Consider the following 13,794-nt stretch of genomic DNA (forward strand, 5'->3'; position numbering starts at 1 on the left):
TCAGTTGGCCGGCATCATGTCCTGGTGCAGCGTCCACGGTTGGGCCAACTCACTAAGCCCCCAAGGGTCCAGGTATTCGGCCCTGTCCCAAAGGCCAAGGCCACATGGGGGAGGATGCCAAAAAGCCTTGGGGGAGGGGCGGATCAAGCCAGGGGCGCGCCTGTGCGAGTTCAGCCTGGGGCGGACTGGGGAGCAGCAAGAGCGAGGGGAGTCCCTTTCCACCCGCCCCGCAAAAACTCCAGCTCCCTCCCGCCTCACTGACGCACGGCGTCTCCCCTTCTGCGTACAGAGGGACAGAGAGGTCCTGCGCCATAGCGCTGCAGACCTGCGGAGAAACCGCTCTCGCTCCCGCTCCCGGCCCCGCCCCAGCCTACAGACACGCCCCAACAAGGCGGGGTTTCCTGGCCCCGCCCAGGGCCGGCCTCAGGGGCGGAGTGCGAGTCGAGGCTGCGGAAGGAGGGGCCTTGTGCCTGGGCGCTCCGCAGGGGGCGCACTGGACACCTGGGGCTGTTTGTGGGAGAGCTGGGGGCTGGGCGGCGTCACGGGGCTGATCAACCTTTCTTTCCTTCTTTTTTTTGAGGGCGGGTACTGAAAGTAGGGACTCTTTGCCTGTGATCTACATTACCAGTTAATAGCTGAGGGCCTCGAGAAATTTCTGAAGCTGGCCTCAAACTTCCGATCCTCCTGCCACATCCCCCGGAGTCTCCAGGATTACCGGCGAATGCCAGTGTGTAGGCTCTGGATTGCGCGCGAGGGACGCAGAGCCGCAAGGAGATAGTGTCCACAATAGCGCATGGTCCAGTGAGGCCGACGCTAGAGTTAAAGATAAGCTCATTGCTGGTGCGTGCAGGAAAACTTAAGACCAGATAGACGAGGTCGAGGGAGGCAATTTCTGGTCCGGACTGACCGTGGGGTCTGATCCTACCGACAGCAGCCCCGGTCACCGAGGGTGTTCCCGCTCCCCATGGCAGGCGGTGCGGTGGGGCGTGCCCAGGGGCCCGGGAGGCAACACCGATTCCCCGCTAGGAGCACCCTCCGGGATGCGGCCAAGGACAGGACCCAAAAAAACATTTCAGTACAACGGAAAGGGCTCGACTTTGGAGCTGGCTCCAATGCGGTTGAGGAGGTCACTTCCCTCCCGGGGAGCTCGGGTTTCTAGGCAGGATTTTAGGGGTCTAAGTGGACCGAGAGCTCTCTCTCTTTTCCAACACATCTCCTGTTCCATTTTGGCACCATCACTGCCACCCTGTGCCCTGGACTGCAATATCCGAGGGTAGGGACTCCTTCCTCACGTTTAGTTCTAAGTCCTCGGTGCTTGGCACACAGCACACCCATAGCAGTTTTATCACATGCATGAAAATACTAGCAAGAAAGACGGCACACAGCAGGCACTTTAAGCTACTGCTCTTGTCCCAAAAGAAAGGTGCATACTGGCAGACCCCCAGGAGTATGGGCCTGTCCTGATTTAGAGTGGGCTGGAGGGGTAGTTCCAGTTGAGAGAATAGTCTCTCGGGTAGGGCAGGCTTGGAATCTGGGTTCATCACTTTTGTTTCTCTGGCCCCGCCCTCCCCCCCCCACCTTGTTCCCAGACTGGGAGGTTAAGGGTTAACTCGAGGACGCCCCTTCAGCACCTGAGTAGGATTGGGGAGGGAACTCACTTCCTGTCCCATTTTGCTGGAGTCTTTCCCCAGGCTGGCAGAAGGTGGCTTTGGCCCTGGAACACTGAGAAAACCCCAAGCATCTCTCCTCTGTACTGAGGATCCTGAGTGGGTGAGTTGGGAGTCCTAGGGTGAGGTTCACAGCAGCTTGGAGAGACAGTGGGGGGTGGGGGGCTCCACGTCTTGGTGGTGGGCGAGGGACTGGAAATCTTTGGAGAATGTGGGTGGTCTGTGCAGCCACGGCCAGCCAGCTTGATGGACTTGTGGCAATGGGGGGCTTGAGGGAGAGTCCCCGATGTCCTGTGACCTGAAGAAGGCAGCCTCCATATGTGCTCTGGTGGATTGATCAGCCTCATTCACTCAGCCCAGCACCCAGAGGGAAGCCCAATGGGAGGAAAGCCTGACCAACAAAGACCAGCAAATCAGGCACCTGCCACTGTGTGCGGGGAGAGGGATGATCCCAGCAGAGGATCCCATCTTCTGCCCCTCCCAGACTCTGGGCTTTCCGGAGGTCTGGAGGTCTCTGGGCAGCACCTCCACTTGGGTTTGCCCCACCCTCGTGGCTCTGCTTCTGTGTCCCCACCCCCACCTAGCCAACCCCCTGCAGATGTGCATTTTAATAGAGCTTTTGTCCTAGAGAGACCTGGGGGAAGGGACAGACTTTGCAAGGCCAACTTGCCTGAATTCCACCTCCTTGAAACCTTTTGGTGGGGGTTCACCTGGAGATTCTGGCCACTCTGTGTGGCTAGGCCTGAGGGCTTTGAAATCCTCTTATTTCTGATTCATGTTGTGATATCTTGGCCAATTCAAGGAAAATCACACTGGGCCCCAGGCAAAACTATCCTCTCTTTTCCAGGTATTTGTGGGCCTAGAGCCACATTCTCACTTTCTTAGCTGTGCCTGGTGTGACTGTGAGCAAGTCACTCTTGTAAGATAAAGAAATGATTTAGCACATGAATGCAGAGGGATGAAGTGAGTTCTGGGTACGGCATCCAGGCAGATAAGTGCTCATCACCTGCCAGCTGCTACTGTAGGGCCACTAGTGTGTCACTAGTTCTCTAGTTTGAAAATGCTGCTTCTAAAACAACAAAACGTGGGCTGGGATTGTGGCTCAGTGGTAGAGCACTCGCCTAGCACGTGCTTAGGCGCGCTGGGTTCAATCCTCAGCACCACATAGAAATAAATAAATACAATAAAGGTATTCTGTTCAACTACAAAAAAAATTTTTTTTCTTGAACATTTATCAGACCTTTTCTGCCCCAGAAAAATTGTTACATGTATTCCTCAATTACTAATTTTTTTGGGAGTGGGAGGGTACTGGGGATTGAACCCAGGAGCACTTAACCACTGAGCTACATTCCCATTTTTTTTTTTTTTTTTTTTTTGAAACAGGCCTTACTAATTTGCTGAGAGCCACACTAAGTTGCTGAGACTGGCCTTGAAGTTGTGTTCTTTGTGCCTCAGCTTCCGGAGTTGTTGGGATTACAGGCGTGCACCACTGCTCCTGACCAATTCTTAGGACATCAAGGTAAGATTTCCATTTTGTTACAACTACTAACAGTCATTTGAAGTCATCAGCATTTTTAATGCTGGATGAATACAGACTGAACTAGATACAGTGCCTATTTGTAAGCCAGGGGACAAAGTACACTCAACCATGATGGATTGCAGCACAGTGACCCATAGGGACTGTGTTGTGGGATCCCAGAAGGGAGGCACCAATGGGGGATAGGAGTGGCTGCAACAGGAAAAGCCTCCAGAGATTAAAACGCAGAAGTCTAGGAAAGAGCCCAGGTTGTGGGAGGGAGAAAAGGGGGGCTGCAGAGCAGGAGCAGAAGCAAGAAACAAGGCCTGAGTCAGTTTCCCTGAGGCCAGGCTTGAAGCACAGGTTTCCTGTATTCTTTACCATCCCACTCCCCACTCTAGTCACCCCACTTAAGAAGGAGATTTAGAAAACCCTGTCTCCTATAAGGAGACTCAACAAACTGTCCAAACTCAAAATTAGGCTAACATTACCAAAACTGGGTTACCCACTAGGGCAAATGTTTTAGTGTCTTTAGCTGTAAAAAGGGCAAAGATGCTACTGTCCGACACTGATGGCCATGATCATTGGTGCTATAACCAGTAACGAGAGAACATAACAGCTAGCACTGAAGTGTGCCTGCCATGTGCCACTCCCCATGTGGGACACTGCTCTGTGCTTTTGGGGAAGTAATGCTCAAGGTGCTCTTACTTCTCCCCCCCCTCCCTCCCCCCCCCCCCCCCCCCCCCCCCCCCCCCCCCCCGCTTGTGATGCCCCCTGAGGAGTGGGAGGATAGAAGAGTAGAATGGGTTCAGAGTGGGAGGATAGAAGAGTAGAATGGGTTCAGAAAAGTTTAAGCCTCCTGGAATACTGAAGAACGAATTGAACAAGACAAGACCAAATTGAGTCCCTAGTGCTTGGGGCTGAATTTGGGGCAGTTCCCCATGATAGTTTTGGGCTACCCAAAAAAGGGAGTAGCCACCCCATGGGTTGGGCTAGGAAGACAAGAGAGGTGGTTGGTTCTGCAGAACCAGTGCCCCCTGGTGGCCAACTAGGAATACTTTCCATGGCTAGCCAGCCTCTGTGTCAGAGTGGGAACCCCAAAAGGGGTGATGGAATGAATCAAGGAAAATCCAGAATTGGGGAGGGGAGAAAAGAAAGTAAAATCACTGCCTCACATACCCATGCCCTGACTCCCAAAGTACGTCCACCAGGGGCTCTCAGACCAGGTAACATTATCTTTCTGCCTTGAGGACTCACCTGTCACAAAACTTTCCAAATTACACTCACATCTGGAGCCCACATCCGCTGGCTGCCCTGATCTGTCCCCAGTCTCTTTGCTGTGACATGCACTTACAACTGGCCTCTACTGGACTCCAGTTATGCTTTGCGCTGCCCTGGGTTCTCTCCCTCTGCTCCACCCTCCTCCAGCTCATGTTGGCCTCAACCTCTGGGACTGGAACTGTGGGAGGAGAGAGACTGGAAAACAAGGTGAGAGCTCCACCCTGGTCAGCCCAGCACTGGTCAGCTGAGTGCCATTGTCCTTGACCCCCATGAGATATCTCCAGAGACATAAAGTGAGGGCCCGCGTGCCTGGTCTAGGAGATAGTGCAGGCATGAACTTTCCCTTCAGCTTTTTACTTTGAAAGTTCTCAAACATTCAGAGAAGTTGAAAGAGCAGGTCAGTGAACCTCCTCTACATATCTTACCAACCATGAACAGGGGTGATCCCTTAGTCCTTCAAGTCCAAACCCTATAAAACTCAATAGCATCCTCTTACTGGTAGACATTGCCTACATTCAAAAGGCTATAATGGAGTCATTAATCTAGTATCCCATCCATATTCAGATTCCCTCAACTGATCCCAAACTGTCCTTGAGAGCCTTTGAAAAGTGAATTAATCAGGATCCAGTCAAGGTCTGCCCACTTGATTTTAACCACCATTTAGTCTCCTGTAGAACAACACCCTCTATAGCAGTTATTTTTCATTCTGATTTGTTGAATTATTCCTTCGAGTGATGGTTGACTTGTTCTTTATTCTCAGCAATGCTCTGTGAACTGGAAGTTGGCTCTCCACACCAGACTGGATTGAATGAAACATTTGTAGCCAGGGTCTGTCCTCCATAGTGCTTTGTGTACTCAGGGGTTGCATCAGGAGGAGGGAAGGTCAGGTTGTTCCTCACTTTAATCGCGGGGGCAGAGTGATAGGAGGTCTTAGATACTGTAGGATGACCTGTCCAATTTTTCTGTCCTTTCTGCATTGCTTAAGCAGAGACCCAGACCATTAGGAAAAAGGATTTCTCTGAGGAGGCCACACCCCAGCATCTCTTAACACTAATGACCAGGTGGAGTCAGCTTCCCTGCAGCAGATCCTAACCCAGGGTCTTCAGCTCCACAGGTGTGGGAGGAACTGAGGAAAGGGACCTGGAGTGGGCCCAGCTGCAAGAGGCATCCCCCACAGTGAAGGATGCTTGCGGAGCCAGTCCCGACTCCACAGGAGCGAGAGCAGCTCGGAGCTGTCAAGCTGGAGGAGGAGGAGGCCGCTGGCCAGGAGGATACAAGGAAACCAGTGGCCAGGCCTCGGCCTGAGGTGGCCCACCAGCTCTTCAGATGCTTCCAGTATCAGGAAGACATGGGACCACGTGGGTCCCTGAGCCGGCTGCGGGAACTCTGCCACCATTGGCTGCAGCCATCTCTTCACACCAAGAAACAGATCCTTGAGCTGTTGGTGTTGGAGCAGTTCCTGAGTGTGCTGCCCCCACACCTGCTGGGCCGCCTGCAGGGTCAGCAGCTCAGGGATGGAGAGGAGGTGGTGCTACTGCTGGAGGGCGTGCCCAGGGATGTCACCCACGTGGGGCCACTGGTGAGATGGGGTGGGCAGCAGCAGGCTGAGCAGCAGGGGTGTGGACAGGGACTGATGGCCCCTGGAAGAAACAGGAATCTTCACTTTCCACCAACTCTTACCCTCCTATCTGTGAGACTCCCCATCCCATTTCTTCCTCCATCCCATCCCTGTAGAAGCAGTAGACCTTAGACTGCTCCTGTTTGCCTCCTAACATGGACATATTTCCAACAGGATTTTAGTTTCAATACTGGCAAGAATGGATCCCGTGCAGCCACCAACTTGGAGGAACAGGGGGGTCCTTCTCAGGTCCCCAGCCACAGCCCCAAAAAGGAACTGCCCTCAGAAGAACCTCCAGCTCTGTGTCCATCAAATGAATTGCCCCCATTCCAGCCAGAGCCTCCTGGTCCAGCTGAGCCTGGAGAGTGGAAACCTGCTCCAGATTCAAGCCAGTCCCTGAGCCCGGGGCCCCAGAGGACACTCCAGCCCCTGCAAGATAACAGTGAGGAGCCGGTGCCCTGGAAAGTGGACTAGATGTGTGGGTGGGAATAGGAGGGCCCTGGTGGGAGAGAGCTGGAATGGCTTCATGGGGTGTGGGCGATGGGGGGCATGCCCTGAGAGCCTTGGGGTACAGTGCTGCCTCCTGACAGCTCTTTCTTCCTGTCCTGATGCTGTCAGTCCCACAGGGCGCCTTGTGTCAGGAGGAGAATGCCCAAGATCAGGAGCTGGCAGCTGTGCTGGTGAGCTGAGCTGGTCCCCTCTGCCCTAGGTCTTCCTTATCTTAATTCTAGAAGGTGCTTCCTTCCATTTAGGTCCCAGAATCCTGTTCCTCAATCACAGGATTATCTACTCTTGTTATAGGAATCCCTGACCTTCGAGGATGTCCCAGTGAAGAAGGCCTTGCCCAAGCATCTTGTGGGTAAGCAGCCCTTCTCCAAGTTCATGACCACCACAGTCTTTTTGTTTGCAGTTCCAGACCCTGCCTGAATTTTTGTCTTTTTTTTTTTTTTTTTTTTGATGTCTTTTTTTCCTCCTCCTTTTTTAAAAAATGGAGGCAGGTCCTAAGTTATGGGTCTCAAACTTGTGACCCCCCTGCTTCAACCTCCCAAGATCTGGGATTATAGGTGTGTGCCACCAAGCCTGGTCTTTTTTAAACAGCTTCTTGTCTGGTCTAACCACTAACCCATTAATTTTGAGCTTTTAAAATGGGTAGTCAATATAAAAATAAAATAGGTGGTCAAAAAAATTTATCAAGGGCTGGGGTGGTGGCTCAGCAGTAGAGTGCTCGCCTACTACATGTGAGGCCCTGGGTTCAATCCTCAGCACCACATATAAGTAAATAAATAAAATAAAGGTATTGTGTCTACTACAACTAAAAAAATATTTTTTAAAAATTGATCATATTGGGCTGGGGATGTGGCTCAAGCGGTAGCGCGCTCGCCTGGCATGTGTGTGGCCAGGGTTCGATCCTCAGCAACACATACAAAGATGTTGTGTCCGCCAAAAACTAAAAAATAAATGTTAAAATTCTCTCTCTCTCTCTTAAAAAAAAATCTTTAAAAAAAAATTGATCAAATTATGTTATGGGCATGTACAAATATATGTAACAATGAATCCCACTATCAGGTATAAGTGTAATGCACCATTAGGAAAAAAAATGAACAGTTTAGATGAGAAAGATAAAATAGGTGGCCAAGGGAATGACTGCTAATAGGTATGAGGTTTCTATTTGGAGATAGTAATGATGGTTGATCAACATTGTGAATGTATTTGATACACAAAAAATGTACACTTTTAAAGGCTATTTTGGCAAATTTTATGTCATCTATATTTTACTGAAAATTTTAAAAACAGGTGGTAGAGAAAATGCACATTTCTCATTTGTCCCCCAGCCTCACCTACCCACCAGCTTTGCAGGATCCTGGGTTTCTTTTCTCTTCTAGGCCCATCAGGTTCTGGTGATGCCCAGGAGCCCCTCCGAAGAGGTCTGATATCCCTGTTTGTTTCTTCCCCAGGATTTGGAAGCAGAACCCCAGACAAGGAGGAATTTAAACCAGAAGAGCCCAATGGGGCTGCCTGGTCCTCTGCCATCTCAGCAGAGTCACAAGCAGACAGCTTGAGGGTGGCTGGAGAACCTCTTGCCCAGACGCTGGGGCCAGGCCCTGAGACCAGCAGTACTGGTGGAGGAGGGTCCCCTCCTGGCAGCACTGAAGTTTTGGAGGTCACAGTGGGCGAGGACAGCCCTAGATCAGAGGAAGAATTGCACTTCATATGCACCGAGTGTGGCGCGGGCTTCCGGCAGTTGTCCCGCCTGAAGGCACACCAGGTGCGTTCTCACCCAGTTTCGCGTTCCTTCCAGTGCCTCTGCTGCGGAAAGAGCTTTGGCCGCAGCTCCATCCTCAAGCTGCACATGCGCACGCACACTGACGAACGGCCGCATGCCTGCCACCTCTGCAACCACCGCTTCCGCCAGAGCTCCCACCTGGCCAAGCACCTGCTCACGCACTCTTCTGAGCCTGCCTTCCTGTGTGCTGAGTGTGGCCAGGGTTTCCAGCGTCGTTCCAACCTCGTGCAGCACCTGCTGGCGCACACCCAGGACCAAAAGCCCACGTGTGTCCCAGAGGCCAAGTCAGAAGGGCGAGAGGCGACCGTCTTCCAGTGCCCCCACTGCGTGCAGACCTTTCAGCGCCGCTCCAGCCTAAAGCGTCACCTGCGGATCCATGCCAAGGGCAAGGACCACAAGGGCTCTGAAGACTCAGGTAGTCAGAGCCAGAGCCGCGAGAAGAGGCCCTACGTTTGCAGCGACTGCGGCAAGGCCTTCCGGCGCAGCGAGCACCTGGTGACCCACCGGCGCGTGCACACGGGTGAGAAGCCTTTCTCATGCCAGGTCTGTGGTCGCAGCTTCACCCAAAGTTCCCAGCTGGTCAGCCACCAGCAAGTGCACACAGGTGAGAAGCCCCACGCCTGCCCACAGTGCGGGAAGCGTTTTGTCCGACGTGCCGGCCTTGCCCGCCACCTGTTGACACACGGTGGCCCACGGCCCCACCGCTGTGCCCAGTGTGGCAAGAGCTTCAGCCAGACTCAGGATCTGGCCCGCCATCTGCGCAGCCACACGGGCGAGAAGCCCTGCCGCTGCAGCGAGTGTGGCGAGGGCTTTAGCCAGAATGCCCACCTGGCGCGCCACCAGCGCATCCACACTGGGGAGAAGCCCCATGCCTGCGACACCTGCGGCCACCGCTTCCGTAATAGCTCCAATCTGGCCCGTCACCGCCGCAGCCACACTGGGGAGCGGCCCTACAGCTGCCCGACCTGTGGCCGCAGCTTCCGGCGCAATGCCCATCTACAACGCCACCTGGTCACACACACGGGAGTGGTGCAGGAGGTGGAAGCCCCGCAGGAGTGCCCGGAGTGTGGTAAGAGCTTCAGCCGCAGCTGCAACCTGCTGCGACACCTGCTGGTGCACACGGGTGCCAGGCCTTACTCCTGTGTGCAGTGTGGTCGTGGCTTCAGCCGCAACTCCCACCTGCTGCGCCACCTGCGAACCCACGCCCGGGAGACGCTGTACTAGCATCATCAAGGTTCCAGCAGCACTACCCGGGCACCTGTGGATGGATAGCACCCGAGGCCTTCCTCTACGTCCCCATGACGCCAACTTCCTCCGACTCCTTAGTGTTTGTTCTCCCCGCCTGTGGCTTTTTTGTTGTTGTTGATCTGGGGATTGAACCCAGAGGTACTTTACCACTGAGCTACACCCCCATCAAGATCTAAGTTGCTGAGGCCAGCCTCCACCTCAGCCTCCCAAGCCAACAGGATTACAGCAAGGCCCACCACACCTGGTCCCTCCTGTGGCTTCTTTTCCTGGCCTCAAAAGTGTATTTCATATACACAAAGTAAAGCGGCCTTCTTGAAAGTGGTTCTCTTTTATTTCTTTTTTCTAACCCCATCCCTTCCCCACTAGGTCCAGTCCTTCTATTTACATCCACCAAACTGCCATCTATGACAGGCAGCTTGTTGGAAGGTCCAGGAATCTCACCATGGAACTTATTCTCTTCCAGAGTTTACCCCCAAACCTGTGCTGTCCAATACAGCAGTCCCAAGCCATGTGTAGCTCTCTAAATTCATCATAATAGAATAAAGTGTTAAATCCTAGCTTCTGGATTATTGTTCTGTAACCTTGATAATACTACACACTGAAAATGCAAGCAGGTGAACTGAATTTGCCTGCGAGCCAAGCAGGCTGTCCATTGGGGGCCCACTAGCCGCCCACAATCCTTTTAATCCAGCACACTGGCCCTGTGCCCTGGTGCTGCCCATTAGGCAGCCTGCTGCTAGGAAGTCAGCTGATTTCTCTTAAAAATGCCAGCGGAACCCCTCCAGCCTCAGAGCACACGCCCTTCCTGTTTCTCTAGTTGGCTGCTTTTCAAGGACAGCAGCGATATCGATATCATAACCTAGTTATTTTTGCCCTTCAGCCCCCATCTCACAGTATTTCTGCTGGGTAACTGAGAGGAACTGCTTTCACTAGTGGCTCAAGGGACCAGATCTGGGGGGAAATACAGATGATTTTTATTTTAATTTTTTGTGGAGCTGGAGGTCAAACCCGGGGTCTTGCACATGCTAGGCACACAGTGTGCCACTAAGCTGTACCCCAAGAGCTAAGATGATTTTGGGTACAGTTGGCAGAAGAGCTCTGAGCCAAGGGACGGACCAGCCCTTTGGGGGTTGGGAGGAAGATGTCACAGAACAAATTCACCAGATGTCACAGAACAAATTCATTTCGTCAACTAAGAGACTGAGGGTTAAGGAATTAGAGAAGCCCACAGGATTTAAAACTTTAGTTATTGAGCACCATCCATATAAGTCAGGCAATGTGCTGGGTTATCAAACAATGGGGCTGAGATATGATGGGAGGCAGTTTCAAAAGGACAAGGATGTTAATGTTCCAGGCAGCAGGGGCAGCATGTGCAAAGGCCCTGGGAAGGGAGCACTTGGCTAGACCATATTTGTTCAAGATAAGAGATGGGAAGGGGCTGACATTGACAGGCCAGAGTAAGGTGATGGGAAAACAGGATGAGTCACCTTGTTTTTGTGGTACTGGAGGTAGATCCAGGGCTTCCTGCATGCCAGGACACTGGACAATGTATTTCCTCAACCCTTTTCATTCTGAGACAGGTTCTCACTAAGTTGCTCACACTGGCCTTGAATTTGCAATCCTCCTATCGACCTCCTGAGTAGCTGGCATTACAGGTATGCACCACTGTTCCCACCTCATGATGAAGTTTATAGACAGGGGGTGATTTCATTTCTACCAATAAAATAATTTGGGTGTTAACCACTGGAAATGGTTTGGAAGAGACAAAGTCAAAGAGACCAGCTCAGGGGCCATTGTACTTATCTGGGAGTGTGCCCTCAGTGTGGTAATGGGACCCACAAAAGACCCTGTGACCTGTGGGAGAATTTTGTAGTTAAGAAGCCAAGTGGAGTACGTGAAGGAGTGGTAAGTAGGGTTTTGGCAAGGGGTCATTTGAGAAGTGCAGGCAAGGGTATTAAAGAAGACCTTGAACAGGGCAGCCAGGAGACTCAAGGTCAGGGCCACAAATAAGGAAAGGCTGGTGGTGGGTAGCACCTTGGAGCTGGGGGTTCTGGGAAGAGTGGGACTCAGGTGAGGCAAGGCCCTTCAGATTAAAGGAACATAAGATGAAAATCCAAGAGGTTAAGAATTGGATCACCTCTGGGGGGAGGCCCAGTGATTAGGCTGCCTTCGTCCCAGGAAGGAATGGGCAGTGCCAACATGGTCAAGGAAGACCCTGGCCACTTCCCACACACCTGCAGGAGATGCTGAGCAGGGGTGGGGGCAAGCAGGGTCTCTCAGAAATGGAAAGAAAGGCTATCTCTCAGCTTGGAAATCTTACCACTGCCCCCTCCATCCTCTGCTTCATCCTGGATCAAGTGGGTGTCCCGCACTGCCCACCCCCAGACACTTTGATCTTGGGTTACGGTTCTTAGTTTCCATGGAAGTAAAGAACAGATAGGCCAAGGCTGGGGTCCCAGCACTCTTGCAGGCTGAGGCAGGAGGATTGCTTGAGGGAGGGAGGGAAGGAGGAAAGATGAGTACAATGTCTCAGGCTCAAGATGGACCAAGATGGACAAGATGGACTTGGTTCTGTTAAAGCAACTTTTATTACACAGCAGGGCACAAGGTGGCTGAGGGACTGAATCAAGGGCCAGTAAAGCAAGTAAGGGTGTCTAGCCTGTGCTACTGGGTAGACCTGGCCTCCTTAGAATCACAGCTTCACAGTCAGATAGCTGCAGACGACCTCGGAGAGCCTTCCACAGGAACTCCATGGAGCTGCCAGAGGCCAGCTTTTCCTGACACCACTTCTGCACCCTTTGCAGGATATCTTTAAAATTTTTTTTCACCTTTTACCAAAAGCTCTCCTTGGCCTTTTCCTGACGTGACTCCTTTCTGCTTCCCTTGCCTGGGTTTGGTTCCCCTGGCCCTAGTGTTACGGAGAGATGCCTCAGAAAGCACTCTTAAGTCTGAATTTCAAATCAAAAGAGAGTTTAAATTACCTGACCAGGGACTGTCACCCACCACAGAGACTCAAGCTCTGTGGGAAGACAGCAGCTTCCTGGTCCATCCAAAGAGAATATAAGCACAAAACCCACACCTCAGTGACTTGCTTATCATCATGTAAGCTAGCCAATCATAGAAATTAAAACATTAATAAGTGAGATCTGTGGGCTCTAGGCAGGACTGCAATCAATAAACAGAAGCAAAAAAAAAAAAAAAAAGCATTAGCTTTGCAGTTCAGTTGACCACGTTCCTGCGTTCAAGCAGGTGACAGTTGCATCCTGAATTTGGGTGGGGGGGTCAGTGGGGTGAGAATCTACTTCACAGTCATGTAGACCCACGAGGGCACTCACACACAGGATGTAGCCCACCATGACCACCACTGTATCCTGAGTAGGGGTACAATTTGTGGGGTAAAAAGTACAGAAAGACAATTTTTATAAAAAAAACAGCTTTCATTTCAGTTTCTCAGAAACAGCTCTTGTAATAGTTTTTTTTTATAGAAGGCAGCAAAATGGAGTCTTAGGCCTGTTTCTATGACAGTTTTTGCTTTATAATTGTCTTATCTCACAAAATCTTGTATCTATAATCTATAACCTATAACCTACACTCTTATTGATTGTATTTATCAGTTCACACCACAACATTCCCCACTGGTTTTATGGGACTAAATCAAATCTTTGATTTATCTAAGTTTTAGTTTGAACTAAGTTTACCAAGCCATAATCATATGCTTTTAAGGACCAGCAGTTTAATCTTTAGAAGCAGGCTTCCTGTCTTTTTCTGGCCTCAAGAGTTTCGGAGGAGAGCTGTGTGCAGTGTGCATGTCTGAAAGTGAAACAGAACAGAAAGTAAAAGTAAAGAGTCCTCCAAAGACGACCTTGTAAATCTTAGCTTTAAGGTACTGTCCATGGGTTGTACAGTCCATTGTTGGTTGTACTGTCCATCGTTGGTTGTCCTGGGATGTGCCTTCTGTTGAAGCTGCCTTTTTGATCTGGAGTGATGAATCCAATGTTGTTTTCTGGCGGCTTTCATAGCAGTTGGGGTGGTCAAGATGACTGGAAAGGGTCCGTGCCAGCAAGGCTTCAAGGTAGACGGGTGATGGCGTTTCACCCATATCAGCTTTCCGGGCTGGAAGGAGTGGGCAAAAGTTTCTCCCGTTACCAGCTGCCGGACTGCCTTAGTTAAAGCCTGAGTC

At 51.6% G+C, this 13,794-nt stretch overlaps 1 protein-coding gene across 5 annotated transcripts; it reads left to right on the forward strand.

Moving 5' to 3' along the window:
* Positions 1-5,631: 5,631 nt before the first annotated feature.
* On the forward strand, positions 5,632-9,696 carry Zscan10 (zinc finger and SCAN domain containing 10). 5 transcript variants are annotated; one of them, XM_076840547.1, is made up of 6 exons: positions 5,632-6,043; positions 6,257-6,547; positions 6,724-6,762; positions 6,884-6,941; positions 8,038-8,243; positions 8,340-9,696. In XM_076840547.1, exons 1-6 carry the CDS (start codon positions 5,648-5,650, stop codon positions 9,588-9,590), a joined length of 2,241 nt encoding a protein of 746 aa, XP_076696662.1. In that variant the 5' UTR covers positions 5,632-5,647; the 3' UTR covers positions 9,591-9,696. The 5 variants fall into 5 exon arrangements, with proteins under 5 accessions (XP_076696662.1, XP_076696663.1, XP_076696661.1 ...); XM_076840548.1 differs by having other exon boundaries at positions 5,632-5,908; XM_076840546.1 differs by having other exon boundaries at positions 8,038-9,696.
* The last annotated feature ends 4,098 nt before the right edge of the window (positions 9,697-13,794 follow it).

Source organism: Callospermophilus lateralis, chromosome 19, assembly GCF_048772815.1.
Source record: "Callospermophilus lateralis isolate mCalLat2 chromosome 19, mCalLat2.hap1, whole genome shotgun sequence".
Taxonomy (NCBI): domain Eukaryota; kingdom Metazoa; phylum Chordata; class Mammalia; order Rodentia; family Sciuridae; genus Callospermophilus; species Callospermophilus lateralis.